The 15,889-nt window shown below is 38.0% G+C and overlaps 1 protein-coding gene across 3 annotated transcripts in view; it reads left to right on the top strand.

Moving 5' to 3' along the window:
• Window positions 1-2,953: 2,953 nt before the first annotated feature.
• HIKESHI (heat shock protein nuclear import factor hikeshi) overlaps window positions 2,954-15,889 on the top strand; it is a 46,630-nt gene continuing 33,694 nt past the window's right edge. For 2 of the 3 annotated variants that reach the window (XM_045038643.1, XM_045038642.1), the window contains exons 1-2: window positions 2,954-3,180; window positions 7,702-7,939. In XM_045038643.1, coding sequence (XP_044894578.1) covers window positions 3,151-3,180; window positions 7,702-7,939 — 268 coding nt within the window. In that variant the 5' untranslated portion in view covers window positions 2,954-3,150. The remainder of the gene's footprint in view (window positions 3,181-7,701; window positions 7,940-15,889) is intronic. The other variant, XM_003992652.5, reaches the window with a different exon arrangement.

Raw genomic sequence — 15,889 nt, 5'->3', positions numbered from 1 at the left:
GTCTATTCTTATTTCAGAAAGCTCTGATTATTAGAAAAAAAATTTCCCCTAAAATGTTTTTCTTCATTTCCATTATCCTATTCTGCTGTCTTTAGTTACAAAGAACTATTGTATGTAAAAATAATATAGCTTGGTGAATAAAAGGCTGGTTGTTATAATTTGGAGAAAGGATACTAAAATCACTGCTTCTAATTCTTTGCCCAATGTTAGATCTGGATTATTCACCAGCAAAATGGAGAAAAGCCTGAAATTCCACATAACAAAGATTGGGATAATTAATCAACAGCAACTTTAGTTTATAAAAATAATTTCTAAGTTAGCTAGCTCTCAAACCATTAAATAAAACTTCTGTGTAAGAAAATGAATGACTAATTATCAAGGGATAAGATTCCTGAAGAAAATATTTGAGTCAAGTGGGAGGTTGTAGATGAAATTGCCAAGTAAGTATTATAGGCACATAACATAAGTTGTGTAAGCACAGAAAGATTGGAAAGTGTGAATTGCTCAGAGAATCAAATGTATGGTAAGGGTACAGAAAGGAAAAAATCTGGTCTTTCCTCTGGGTTTCTCTTCACTCTCATACTACTACCATACTCACAACACTTCGGACACCAAAGGTGTGGATTTTTTTTTTCCCCACACCAAATAATTCTGTGACACCAGCTGGGTGTCCTACAATTTAACTCAATCCTGACACTACTTGGAGATAGCATCAGATCACACAGGTTAAGAACTCAATCCCACAAGACTGTCCCTCACTTAAAAAAATTTTTTTAATGTTTATTTTTGAGAGAGAGAGAATGATAAAGCATGAGTGGGGGAGGGGCAGAGAGAGAGACACAGAATCCAAAGCAGGCTCCATTCTTTGAGCTGACAGCACAGAGCTTGATGTGGGGCTCGAACCCATGAACCCTGAGATCATGACCTGAGCCTCAGTAAGATGCTTAACCAACTGAGCCACCCAGGTACCCTAACTGTCTCCCATTTTAGATGCCAATTACAAGTAATAGGTCTGGGTTACCCACAACTTTTGTCCAACATGGCCAGAAATTGGAGGTTCCCATGATTTTCTCCCTCTTAGATTCTACTATTTACTAGAAGAGCTCACAGAAGTTGGGGAAACACTTATGTTTACCTGTTTGTTAAAAGATATGATAAAGAATAAACAGCCAGATGAAGAGATACATAGGACAAGGTCTGGGAGGGTCCCAAGTGTAGGAGATTCTATTCTCTTGGAAATGGGGTGTGGTGTGTCACCCTCCACACTATTGGGGTTTTATGGAGGTTTCCTCACATAGGCAAGATCAATTAATAACTCCATTTCCAATCCTTCTTCCTTCTCTGGAGAATGGGGCATGGGGCTGAAAATTCCAGGCTTCTAATCATGGTTTGGTCTTTCTGGTGACCCACCCCCATTCAGGAGTTTACCCAGAATCACCTCATTCGAATAAAAGATGCTCTGTAGTGCTCTTATCACTTAGGCACGTAGGAATTTACAAGCATTTTAGTGTCCTATGTCAGGAACTAGGGGTGGAGACCAACCTATTTATTTTTTATTATTTCACAGAGCACATGGTGGTTATGAAGACATAGAAAATCTGTCAGGAAAGGTAATAATGCTAAATGCTAACATTTTATTAAGTTATATCCTGGCTATATTCAGTACTTTTAATGCAAGAACCTTCATAACAATCTTATGATGCAGATACTATTATTATCCCATTTTACAGATGCAGAAAAGGAGGAATGAGAGTGTTAGGTTAACTAACCTAAGGTTATATAGTTAATAAATGATAAAGAAGGACTTCAAACCCAGGCAGTGTATCTACCCCTCAAGAAGTGATCTTATCACAAATGGTCTTTCTATTTTGAAGGTTCTAGGACTTTTTAGGTAGGAAGTTGGGGACATTGATAGAAACATCCTCTTCTCTCTCTTCACCTTTGGCCTGGCTATCTAAAAGGAGTATCTGAAATAAGATAAGTGGTTGCAGTTTTTGGAACCAAAGCGGAGGCCAGAGGATTGTTACAAACTCTCTGATCCTCCATATGTAACCTGGGTTTGGGAGGACAGACCTGCTGATGACTGGTATTTCAAGTAGGGTAGAGACCCTTGCGAGGGGATACCCTACCTTCCTATATAAGAAGAAAGATAATTAAGCTGTGAAAGGAGAATGCGAATTGGTGTCAATCAGTACTTGATGCCAGTTCTTTTGGCTATTGTTTTTCACTTCCTATGAATCTTTTCTGCAAATGCACATAGAAAAAAATAAGACATTTAAAACCCCCATAAATTAAGCGCTGCCACCTATTGTTTTTATACATACTAACTCATTTAATCCTCTCAGCAATCCTATAAGACAGGTACAATTATTATTCCTATTTTACAAATGGGGACATAAAAGCGCTAAGTTACAAAGTTATATAGTATCTTGCTTACAGTCTTACAGAAAATAAATGGGGGAGCTAAGTGAAGCTGAAACGAACAATAAAGCTGCAAATAAGTACTAAACAGCTGATTAAAAATTAGTATTTTTGAGATACCGTGTAGCAGAAAGAGCTGATTTGGATGAGGACTTGGATTCAAGCTCCAACATTTAGTGCTGTGTAAAGGTTAGGGGCTAGCTAGTCACCCTGGGCAATTTCCTGGTATACCAAAAGGGAGACAGTAATACCTATTTCATAAGGTTTTTGCCAGGATCTAGTGAAGTGATTATTGTAAAGCGCAGTGTAATCTCTAAATGTCACACAACAGTGAGAAACAACTACCGGCCCGCAGTTCGGAAATTTGGGATGTGGACGATCCTGAAAAACAAGCCCTAGCGACGTTCCTCCCGGAAACCGGAAACCGACGCAGGGCCCTCTGGGATTTGTAGTCTTGAGCAGGCTCCGGCATGATTTTTCTCCCTTGGTTGGGGAGGCTGGTTGTAAGCCCCGGAAGTACTCGTCGCCCGAGGGGCGTGCTGGCTAGGAAGTGGGGTCAGAGGCCGAGCGGGGCAGAAGGCGTTCCTGCCACTGGCCTAGTCGCTATGTAGTGGACGGGCAGGCGTCGTCCCGCATGTTCTGGAACGTTCTTGGGCTCGACTAGGGCAGGAGCCCCAGGACTTCTAGTTGCCGGCTTCGGGTCCCTGCCGGCTGAGCGGAGTCGCCGCCATGTTTGGCTGCTTGGTGGCAGGGAGGCTGGTGAGGATGGGGCCGAGTGGTATCAGGAAGGGGGCAGGACACCCGAGGGCGAAGCCCCGGGAAGGGGAGGATGCTCCGGTGCAAGAGATGCGGGGAAACCCCCTAAGTGTTCTTTCCAGCTACATATTAGGGTGGAGAGTGGGTGTTGGGGTGTTCGTTCTTTGCCCTCAGCTCTGTTCAGTCATTTAAATAGTAGCCACGTTAGCTACCATTTATCGAGTGTGGATTATCTATATGCTTGGCAATGCACGCCTTTTGTCCCTTTCTCATAATTTCAGCCTTCTAGGTAGCGCTAATTTGGCACTTCACATTTAACCCTCGTAACTCGTGAGATAGTTATTATAATTTCTGTTTTGCAGTTGAGGAACTTAAGTTCAATCGGCAGTTTATTTAAAAAAAGTTTTTTTAAACGTTTAACAGAGAGAGAGCATGAATGGGGGATGGTCAGTGAGAGAGGCAGACACAGAATCTGAATCTGAGCTGTCAGCACCGAGCCCGACGCGGGGCTCGAACTCACTGACCGAGAGATCATGACCTGAGCTGAAGTCGGATGCCTAACCGACTGAGCCACCCAAGCGCCCCTCAGTAGGCAGTTTAAATACACGCCTGAGCTCATAAAATAAGTTAGAGATAAACCTGGCGTTTGAATCTAGTCTGTAACATACTGTTTCTAAAAGATTAAGGTACCGGGGCAGTGTATATACCTTTTCGGGCCTTTTGGAAGGACCCCAGTAAAAATATGCTTACGGCAATTGGAAGTTGGCTGATAGAAACACCTAAAACTTAAGTGTGAGTCATAGCTGAGGTACCCCAGAAGGGTATGAGCTGCGAAAATCCTTACTGGTCCAAAGAGATAATAACCTGCTTTGCTAGATGATTAGCGTTAAATGCGATCAGCACCTAGAATGGTTCAGGAATAATCTGAGAATAATCAAGAGAATGAACCTTGCTTCCCTTAGAAACCACCCAGAAATCCACTTCAGACTCGACTCCTTTCACCCAGAGTTCTTTTTCTTTCTTTTTTTCTCCCTGCTTAGTTAAATTTTGCAGCCCCTTTGTTGAATTAAAATTTTTACCAACTTTTGATAATGTGTTCCGTACATTAAGAAACCACAAAGATATTGGAGATGACTAGCCTCAGAAAGTTTACTGTCAGTCTCTTGAATGACTGGGAGGCCACTTTTGGTGATGGTGGTAATTGGTAATATTGGTGAGATAACTTTGGATTGTTCCCTGCTGTTGGCAGGGAAAATGGAAGGACCAGCCTGGGGTGAGTGTGGGACTTGTATGAATGAGTGTCCTTAATGAATGGTATTTAAAATGTGTGTATGTGTTTTGTTTTTATTTATTTTTAAGTAACCTCTCTGTCCAACGTGGGTTTCACCTCATGACCCGGAGATCGAGAGTCACATGCTTTAGCAACTAAGCCACGGAGGTGCCCCTGTGTGTGTGTGTGTGTGTGTGTGTGTGTGTGTGTGTGTGTGTGTTTTAAAGAAAAGCACATAGATCCATGTATCTCTCACGTTGTCAACTGATTGGGAAGGACATTTAATTATAGCAATACCTGTGTCTACTTACCTAACACCTAACCTCTGTAATGGAAATACAGTAGAGGTTTCTTTCTTTCTTTCTTTCTTAACGTTTATTATTGTTATTATTTTTTTTTTTTGAGAGAGAGAGAGAGAGAGAAACAGAGTGGGGGATGGGCAGAGACAGGGAGACAGAATCTGAAACAGGCTCCAGCCTCTGAGCTGTCAGCACAGAGCCAGATATGGGGCTCGAACTCATAAACCTGATCACGACCTGAGCTGAAGTCGGAGGCTTAACTGACTGAGCCACCCAGGTGCTCCTCCAGTAGGGGGTTTCTTAAAGATAAGCTTTTTGGGAGGTGTTTGACTCTTAGTTCATCAAAGAACATGTTAATCACAATGAAGGGCAAATAGACCTAGAGACATCCAAAACTTAACTTCATTATTCTCTAACCAGAAACACCCACCTAACCTAAAATTATGAACTCAGTTTCATTCTTTGAAAATTTTTTCTTAACTAAAAGAGTTCTCTTTTCCCTAAGGTCAAGGATTAGTGTGTCATAATACAGATTTACAGAATGGTGCTTGTTAGAGTTGACATTTAACAAATACTTGTTTTGCCTGATGGCTATTTCATGCTTTGTAAATACCATAGTTTCATATGTTTTTTTAAGATTATGTGCATGCCTGGGGCGCCTGGGTGGCGCAGTCGGTTAAGCGTCCGACTTCAGCCAGGTCACGATCTCGCGGCCCGTGAGTTCGAGCCCCGCGTCAGGCTCTGGGCTGATGGCTCGGAGCCTGGAGCCTGTTTCCGATTCTGTGTCTCCCTCTCTCTCTGCCCCTCCCCCGTTCATGCTCTGTCTCTCTCTGTCCCAAAAATAAATAAACATTGAAAAAAAATTAAAAAAATAAAAAATAAAAAAAAAAGATTATGTACATGCCAAAAACTGGTGAAATTGAATTTAATACTAATACAGGCAGTTTGTCTTTATATGTATGTTTTTCCTTTGTTTTGTTCTCTGTGTTTAAACTGGACAGTTTTTAATAGGGTTGGAAAACTTCAGAAGAGGAAATCGGAACTTGATTTTAAGAACATTCATCCTTAAAAAAACAAAAACAAAAACAAAATAAAACCAAAACAACAACAAAAGAACATTCATCCTTCATCTCTTGGGAGTAAATTTAGGGCAATTCATATTAGATTATTGATAATATATAATTAAAAATTTTTAAAGTTTCTTTGTAGGAGTAGCTAGGGTATTATAAAAGAAAAAAAGTAGTGGCACCTGAGTGGCTCAGTCGGTTAAGTGTCAGACTTTGGCTCAGGTCATGATCTGGTGGTTTGTGGGTTCGAGCCCTCTCAGGCTTTGTGCTGACAGCTCAGAGCCTAGAGCCTGCTGCAGATTCTGTGTCTCCTCTCTCTCTCTCTGCCCCTCCAGCCCCCCCCCCCCAAATAAGTTAACATCTTAAAAAATTAAAGGAAAAAATAAGCATTTTTGTAACAGCAAATACTAGCAAAGGAAAAGAAGTTACATTCTGGGTAATAAGAATTGACCATTAAGAGTCTTAATATACTGGTAGTGATTCAGATTTGGTGTTTTGGTCAATAGAGTCAATGGCCATAGCAATTAAAAAGAAAACGAAAAAACGTTATATCATGTTAACTCTTGACGCCTATCGACCTGAGTGCCCTCAGAATTACTACTTTTTGCTAATGGATGTGATATGGCAATTACCAATAATTTTTTTGAAGTCGATAAAAGAATTTTCTCTGTGGAAGTAGATTTCTCAAACTTCAAAATAAGATAAGATCTCATTCTAGAAACTGACATTCAATTCTAGAACAGAAAGTTAGATTATGAAATGAGTCAAGAGGAAACTTTTACAGGTTCCCACTTAGCACATTCGAGGTAGAATTTTTGCATTTTATGTACAGTTGATTTTCGTTGTTCACAATAGTTAGGTTCTGTGAAGTCATTGTGAACATTGATTTGGTAAATAATGAATTGTTTCCCCTAGGGGAAATACAGGGTTAGGTTTCTTTGAGCCTCTGATGACAGTTTTTATTAACTTATCATTACATAACTTTGTTTTTTGTATGTTTCTGTTTAAAGGCATGTTATTTAATATGTGTTGTTGATTCATTAACATTGAACTTAACAGCCAGTAACACCATAACTCAATCTGAATGAAACTTATGTAACATATTTTCTAAATAAGGCACATAACAACCTTTTTGGACTTAGGAATACCAGCCAGCATTTCAGTGTGGCCATTTTAAATATCAGAATCACCAACAAAAAGCAGAAAATACAAACATGGCAGTAAATTGATTGTGAAAAGGACACTCATTTACAGTATGAGAGCTGAAACAAGAAGGCACAGCTAGCTTTTTTCCACTTCAGCTGGGAACATGTGCATTAGGCAACTCAGAATTTTTGCTGCTCTGCCCATTAACATGTCCATGAATGACCACCATAGGGTGATGAATATTGATTTTGTGCTTGGAAATAAATTTTAGTGAGTAGACAAATTCTCAAATATGGAATCTGCAAATAATGAGGATTAACTAATTCCTTCTGGATTGCTTACCCATTTTAATTTCCTGAAGTTCTTTACCTTTATACTAGAGGATAAGGCTTTGGTGGTGTGGTATTTTGAACAGCCTTTCATTTCTGTAACATACTGAAGCTGTAGTAATTTACTTGTGTAAGTAAATTCCTTTCAGGGCACTTCAGAAAGAATTTAGTTATGTTTTTTAAAGGTTACACTCATTACATGATCATTTTAAGGCTGAATATGTATATATTTGGATTTTCTTTTTAAATTTAACACTTTGGTATATTTGGAAATTCCATATAGACTATCAGATTAACCTGAGGTTATACTGGGTATAATGTCTATAATTGCTTATACTTGGTAACAAGCAATACTGTAAGTGTTCTAGAAACTCCTCAAACTATTGAACTAAGATGAGTTTCTTATTTTCTAGGTGCAAACAGCTGCACAGCAAGTGGCAGAGGATAAATTTGTTTTTGACTTGCCTGATTATGAAAGTATCAACCATGTTGTGGTTTTTATGCTGGGAACAATCCCGTTTCCTGAGGGAATGGGAGGATCTGTCTACTTTTCCTACCCTGATTCAAATGGGATGCCTGTGTGGCAACTCCTAGGATTTGTCACAAATGGGAAACCAAGTGCCATCTTCAAAATTTCAGGTCTTAAATCTGGTAAGAATAATATTAAAATAATTTCATAATTAAGCTGTTTTCTTAATAGCATGACATAGGATATGGCTCTTTTTTTTTTTATTATGTTTTTCTGGTTGCTAAAGTGGTATGTTATTTTTAAAAATTCAGATGATACCCAGAACATTTGAAAAGTAAAAAGCAAAGGACCTCTTTCTTGGCTCTTCACATTTCCATCCTCTGTCCCAGGAGAGAACAACTCGCTGTTGTTACCTTTGTATGGTATATACTTTTGTAAAGGGATTTTATTGGGTGTTTTAATAAATAATGACAAGGCATCTCAGAATTTGTGATATGCATCTGTGTTTTAAATAGACAAAGCAAGTAGACGTGTTTATGAAATAAAATGAGAGTTCTCTTTTTTTTAAATGAAGATTTTTGAACTTTTAGATTTGATTACCCTTCAGTGTTTTTCTCTTGGTTGTACTGACATTGCAGGTGTCAGAACTTACAGGGGCATAATCCTTGCTTTGATGCTTTGAAGTATTTTGGAGAAATGTGAGAACAAAACTAGATTAGGTGCTATTTACTGCCACTGAATCTCCGGTTCCCTTGAAAATCTAGATGAAAACAGACATGAAAATTCTTAGTACATTCTTCTGTCTATTGAGTCCAAGGAAAAATTATATTTAGGCAATATATTTATATATTTAACAAACATTTGGGTATATACTATTAAGATTTAAAGATAATGATTAAGTTCTTGGTGGAGATGACTCATATTCTTATAAAGGAAGATAGTTTTGTAGACCAGTAATTAGAAGGGTGCAGTGTAATAGTGGATGTTTTTACAAGGTGCTGAGAGAGAATATACAGGGGAGCAATTAACTCTCAAGTGGATTGGGGAAGGTTTCCAGGAGGAGGTGATATTGGGACTCTTGGGAGGAGAAGAAGTTTGTTAGGCCTGTGGGAGGCCTATTGGACATTCTCTTCTAGGTGGAGATAATATGTGTATAATGGAGAAATTTTGAAAGCGTGGTGTGCACAAAATGGTACAAGGGTAGGATAGGCAGGCATGGATCAAGAAAAGCTTTATGTATCATACTGACTCATTTGAATTTAATAGATTAGCAATTTTAAATGGACTTAGAACACAGGCCTATTTGGTAGTATTAAAAAAATATGTGTGACATAATGTAAATACTCAAAAGTTTACATGTACTCTGAAGCCTATCCGTTTTCCTTCCCCATAAAGAACTGCTCCAGGGACGCCTGGGTGTCTCAGTCAGCCTCTGACTCTTGATTTTGGCTTAGGTCATGATCCCAGGGTCATGGGATTGAGCCCCATGTTGGGCTCCATACTGAGAGTGGAGCCTGCTTAAGATATTCTCTCTCTTTCTCTCTCTTTCTCTCTCTTTCTTCCTCCCTCCCCCCTTCTTCCCCTCCACCCTGCTTGCTCTTATCTCTTTCTAAAGTAAAATGGGGGGGGGGGGGAAAGACCTGCTCCTATAGGTATAGAGGAGCCGGTAAACAATTTTGGGTAGGGGAGGTGATATGATCAGGTTTTGTTTTTAGCCTGGGGGCTGTGTAAAGAATGAACTGGAGCAGGTCTGGACAGATAATGGACAGTTAAGTGCTGTTATTTTATGTAGTTGGAATTCTACAAGAAGCAGTGGGAGAAAGAGAAAAAAACAGAAAGTAACAATATTTAAAGCTAAATTCTGTTTAGAATTAATGATAAATACTTATCTCTAGATTTAAGAAGCAGGACAAAATCCCTACAGTCCTTCTCAACTGGGGTTCCATGAGATAATTATGCTAAATCCTAAGACAATGGTTCTTAAAGCATGATTACCTGACCAGCAGAATCAGCATTAGCATTAGCATCACCTAGGAGCTTGTTAGAAATGCAGATTCATGGCAGGACCCCAGACCTACTGTGTCAGAAACTGTGGGTGAAGTCCAGTAGTTTATAGTTAAATAAGTTCCCCAGGTGTTTTGTATGCTACAGTTTGAGAACACTAATGTCTCATACATTTAGCATGGATTTAGTTCTGAATAGTCTTAGGGAGAATTAAGAAAATAGTAATTCTCAAATCACTTTTTCTCTTTTATGTGACTGTGCCTAAAAATAAATGAACAATCTGTAAGTAGAAGGAATATGAATGGACAATTCAGTACATCCTCATGAAATTTCTGGGCCTTTACTGGAAAGAGAAAGTAATAAAGGAACCAGAGAGAAAAGATAAGTTATTTGTAACTGGATGGCAGTTAGTTTAGCAGACTTATCATGAGTGAATAGAGGCCAAAACTAATAGATTAATATCTTCGAAGTGCCAAGGAAACATAAACTAACTCTCAAAACTTTAAAGTAATGAAGAAATAAATATATTGAGTTGGAAGTGGAGAGTTTACTACTCATAGACTATTACTGAAAGAACTATTGAAGTACTTGTACTTTATAGGAGAAAATTGAACCCACAATGTAGAAGAGCGTGCAAGAGGCAAAGTTAAAGATTGGTAAACACGTAGACTAATCTGGCAATGTGATTGTATAAAACAACACAATAAATAACTTAAATGCACAAGAATTAAATACCGTACTAGAAAATAATGCATAAGACGAAAAGGATAGTGATCTGAGTTAAAGCTTTCTGAGTTCTTACTGTTTAGAAGGGATAATAGTATTGATTCTACTTTCAGATAATCCTGTTAAAATTTAAGGAAAAGTTAAAAAGTAAAAGCGTACTATATTAAAAACAAAATAAGATGGATGAAAATAATTTCAATTATGTCAATTATCAAAACAAATGTAAACAGGGGCGCCTGGGTGGCTTGTCGGTTAAGTGTCAGACTTCTGCTGAGGTCATGATCTCACAGTTTGTGGGTTCGGGCCCCGCATTGGGCTCTGTGCTGACAGCTCAGAGCCTGGAGCCTGCTTCAGATTCTGTGTCTCCCTCTCTCTCTCTGCCCTTCCCCACTCACACTCTGTCTCTCTCTCCCTCTCAAAAGTAAATAAAACATTTAAAAAATTAAAAAAAAAAAAAAGAAATGTAAACAGAATACACTTGCCAGAGAACACATGGAGGCTCCAGGATGGAATTTTTTTTTTTTTTTAATTTATTTTTTAAATTTACATCCAAGTTAGTTAGCATATAATTCAACAATGATTTCAGGAGTAGATTCATTAATGCCCCTTACCTATTTAGCCCATCCCCCCTCCTACAACACCTCTAGTAACCCTCTGTTTGTTCTCCATATTTAAGAGTCTCTTATGTTTTGTCCCCTTCCCTGTTTTTATATTATTTTTGCTTCCAGGATGGGATTTTTTTTTAAAAAGCTGCAAACAAGTAATTATGTTGCTGCTTATGAGGAATGGATCTAAAACACCTTAACACAAGGAACCAAAAAAAAAAAGTCACAGATATATTAATTTTAAGAAAAATTAGACTAAGACAAAAGCATTATCAGGGTTTAGAACAAGATTCATTAAGAATGAGAGAATTCATTAGGAAAACTAAAATATTTTTAGGAAAAGATAAGTCATGTATTTGTGTATGTAACTTCAATATATAGTTTAAAATTGACATTTATTTATTTACTTATTTTTTAAGTTTACGATTATTTATAGTAATCTCTACACCCAATGTGGGGCCCAACTCACAACCCAGAGATCAAGAGTTGCATGCTCTTGGGGCACCTGGGTGGCTCAGTCTGTTGATTGACTGACTTCAGCTCAGGTCATGATCTTGCGGTCTGTGAGTTGAGCCCCACGTTGGGCTCTGTGCTGTCAGTTCGGAGCCTGGAGCCTGCTTCAGATTCTGTGTCTCCCTCTCTTTCTGCTCCTGCCCCACTTGTGCTCTATCTCTGTCTCTCAAAAAATGAATAAACGTTAAAAAAAAAAAAAAAAGAAAAAAAGAAAAAAGAGTTGCATGCTCTTCTGACTGAGCCAACCAGGTGCCCCTAAGAAATTGACATTTAGAATGATAAATGGTATTAATATTTTATTTAACCTCTCTTGATAATTAATACATCAAATAAATAAAATATTAGTAAAATGGAGAATTTGAATAAAAGATTAACAAGCTTGAGCAAATGACATTTATAGAACCCTGTACCTAATAATTAGATTATACACTTAAAAAAATTTTTTTTAAGTGTTTATTAATTTTGGAGAGAGACAGAGACAGAATGCAAGTGAAGTAGGATACAGAGAGAGAGGGAGACACAGAATCTGAGGCAGGCTCCAGGTCTGAACTGTCAGCCCATAGCTCGACCTCAGGACCGCAGGAACCATGAGATCGTGACCTGAGCCAAAGTTGGACACTTAACTGACTAAGCCACCCAGGCACCCCAGATCATGTACATTTTTAAGTACAGAGAACATTTATGACATTTGACTACATACCAAGTCATGAAGCAAGATGCAGTAAATGGCAGATAATCGGTATGTAGCCTATAATGCAACGTAATTACAAATCAAAGGATAAAACATTGTTAGGTTTTGAAATCTTCCCTTTTGCATGTAGCTGTCAGGGCCCAGATGGTTTTACAAAGTTCAGTTAAACCATTATGAAACAAATTGTTCATCTTATATAAGCTTTCAGAGAGTAGAAAGAGATGGTCACCCAGGTTGTATACATATTTTATTAATGTTTATTTATTTTGAGAGAAAGCAAGCTGGAGAGCTGTCAGCACATAGCCCCACCCGGGGCTCGATCCCACAAACTGTGAGGTCATGACCTGAGCTGAAATCAAGAGTTGGATGCTTAACTGAGCCAGCCAGGCACCCACCCAGCTTATATTTTTAAGCTGGTACAATCTTAATACCAAAAAGGACAAGGACAGTATGAAAGAGGAAATTTGGCCTCTGTCAATTTTATTTATTTAGGATTTTTATATCAATGTATATAAAATAGTTACAAAATGAATTCAACAAGATATCTTTTCTTACTTTTCATGGTAGAATATTAAAGCATATACAAAAGTAGACCAGATGGAACACTGAACCTCTCTGTACTCATCACTCAATTTCAAAAATGACCAATTCATGGACATTGTTATTTCTTTTATATTCCCACTCACTTCTCCCTTGTATTATTTGGAAGCAGATTCCAGAATCATAACATGTAGTCCATAAATATATTTGTATGTGTCTTTAAAAGAGAAGGTCTTTCTTTCTCTTGCTTTTTAAAACAGAACCATAATGTTGCTATCATGTCTAAAAACAAAGGATAATTCCTTAATATGGAATTCAATGTCTAGTGTTCAGATTTTCAGTGATTTCAGAAGCTTTTTGTTCATATATTTTAAAGTTGTAAATACTTTCAGTCAACCTTGTATATTGCAACTGGTTGATCTCTCAAGTATCTTTTATAAAAATTACAGGTTCAGTGTATTTTCTGTTCTCTATTTCCTGTAAATTAGTTGGATTTAGAGGTTTGATCAGACTTCATTTGAGATTATTTAAAATTTTTTTTTTCAACGTTTATTTATTTATAGGACAGAGAGAGACAGAGCATGAACGGGGGAGGGGCAGAGAGAGAGGGAGACACAGAATCGGAAACAGGCTCCAGGCTCTGAGCCATCAGCCCAGAGCCTGACGCGGGGCTCGAACTCCCGGACTGCGAGATCGTGACCTGGCTGAAGTCGGACGCTTAACTGACTGCGCCACCCAGGCGCCCCCATTTGAGATTATTTAAAAAAAATTGTTGGTAGGATTATTACAGGTGATAGTATGTTCTTTAATCAGGAAGCAAGTAAAACTTTGGATTGCAAGTAACTTTTTCTATGAGTGTTCTGCAAGATGAGCAAACATTTCTAATAAATTTTAACTGAATAAAGGAGCGATGTTTTGGAATATGAGTAGTACGTGATGCCGGACATCACGTGATCACAACTGAGCCAATAGTTCTTGAAATTCTCTTTGATATACAAGTGCTTTGGATTACAAGCATGTTTCCAACGAATTATGTTCACAAACCAAGGTTTTATTATACATGGTTATCTCTTTTTGTAAAATTAACATCCATAAATATGCAGTGCCTACATTTGTTAATTCAGTGGGGGTTCAAAATCATCATATTCTATTTCTGTTACTTCATTTATTAGCTATAAAGAGACTCTTGAATATCTACTGTTTGGTTACCCAGAGGTAGAGTCATTATAGGAAGGGCATAATAAATGCTTGCCTTTCCTTTTCATATATTAGTGTTCAAAAAATGAGTTGATTTCCTAACATCCTCCAAAAGTAGTAAGCTTTTTTTTAAAGATTGTAAAATCATGGAGATATGTGGTATATATTTATTTATATTGTATGTGTTCTAACCATTGGCATACCTCAGGATCCACTGAACCTAATTTTAATTTTTCTTTAAAGATTTTATTTTTTAAAAATAATCTCTACTCCCAACATGGGGCTCAAATTTGAAACCCTAAGATCAAGCATTGCATGCTCCATTGACTGAGCCACCTAGGTACCCACTAATTTTAATTTTTCATTTTCTTTTTTAGGCAGTTACTGATCTTTCATGATTTTTACCCTTTCTTAAGAAATCTTCCAAAGAAAAGGGGCACCTGCGTGGCTTAGTTGGCTAAGTGTCTGACTCTTTGGCTCAGGTCACGATCTCATGGTTCATAAGATTGAGCCCCATGTCAAGTTCTGTGCTGATAGCGCAGAGTCTGCTTGGGATTCTCTCTTTCTCTTTCTGCCCATCCCCTGCTTGCGCTCTCCCTTTCTCTCTCTAAATAAGTAAATAAACATTTGAAATAAAAAATACAAACTCTGGGGCGCCTGGGTGGCTCAGTCGTTTAAGCGTCCGACTTTGGCTCAGGTCATGATCTCATGGCTTGTGACTTCGAGCCTCGCCTCGGACTCTGTGCTGACAGCTTAGAGCCTGGAGCCTCTTCAGATTCTGTGTCTTTCTCTCTCTCTCTCTCTCTGCCCCTCCCCTGCTCACACTCTGTCTCTCTCTGTCTCTCAAAAATAAACATTAAAAAAAAAATCTTCCCAAGAACAAAAAACTTACTTTTTATTAATAATTTTAATAATTTGTTGAAATATAATTGACATACAATAAACTGCACATTTTTAAAGGGTGCATTTTGATAAATTTTGAAGTATGTATATATACTTGTGAAACACCACACTCAAGATAATAAGCATATCACCCCCAGAAGTTACCTAGTGCTCCTTTGTAATCCCTCCTTTTATTTTGTCTCCTAGCCTAGGCAACTACTGATCTTTGTTTCACTATAAAATAGTTTGCATTTTCTAGAGTTTTATATGAATGAAAGCATACAATATGTATGCTTTTTTGCCTGGCTTCTTTGACTTATCTGAGTTATTTTTAGAACCATCCGTGTTGTAGTATGTATCAATTCATTTCTTTTTATTTCTGGGTTGTATTCCATTGTATGGATGTATGACTATTTGTTCATCCTTTTACCCGTTGATGGATATTTGGATTGTTTAGGGGTTTTGACTCAAAAAATAAAACTCATATAAACATTTGTATACAAGGTTTTTGTATGCACACATGTTCTCCTTTCTTTTGGGTAAATATCTAGGCGAGGAATGGCTGGATTGTATGGTATTTGTATGTTTAACTTTTTGAGAATTTGCCAAACTTGGGGCACCTGGGTGTCTCAGTTGGTTAAGCATCCAACTTTGGCTCAGCTCATGATCTCAGGGTTTGTAGGTTTGAGCCTCACTTCAGGCTTTGCTCTGACAGCTCAGAGCCAGGAGCCTGCTTCAGATTCTTTGTCTTCTCTCTCTGCCTCTCCCCCACTTGCACTCTCACTCTCTCTCAAAAATAAATAAACATTAAAAAAAATTTTTTTTTAAACTGCCAAACTGTTTTCCAACATGGTTGTTCCATTTTACATTCAACCAGCAGTGTATGAAAGTTCTCGTTTCTCTACATCCTTGTCAATGTTTGGTTCGGTTCACCTATTCTAATCCGTGTGGAGTGGTATACATTGTGATTGATT

Source organism: Felis catus, chromosome D1, assembly GCF_018350175.1.
Source record: "Felis catus isolate Fca126 chromosome D1, F.catus_Fca126_mat1.0, whole genome shotgun sequence".
Classification (NCBI taxonomy): Eukaryota; Metazoa; Chordata; class Mammalia; order Carnivora; family Felidae; genus Felis; species Felis catus.
Note: the sequence above shows the minus strand (reverse complement) of the source record. Positions and strands in the feature narration are given on the sequence as shown.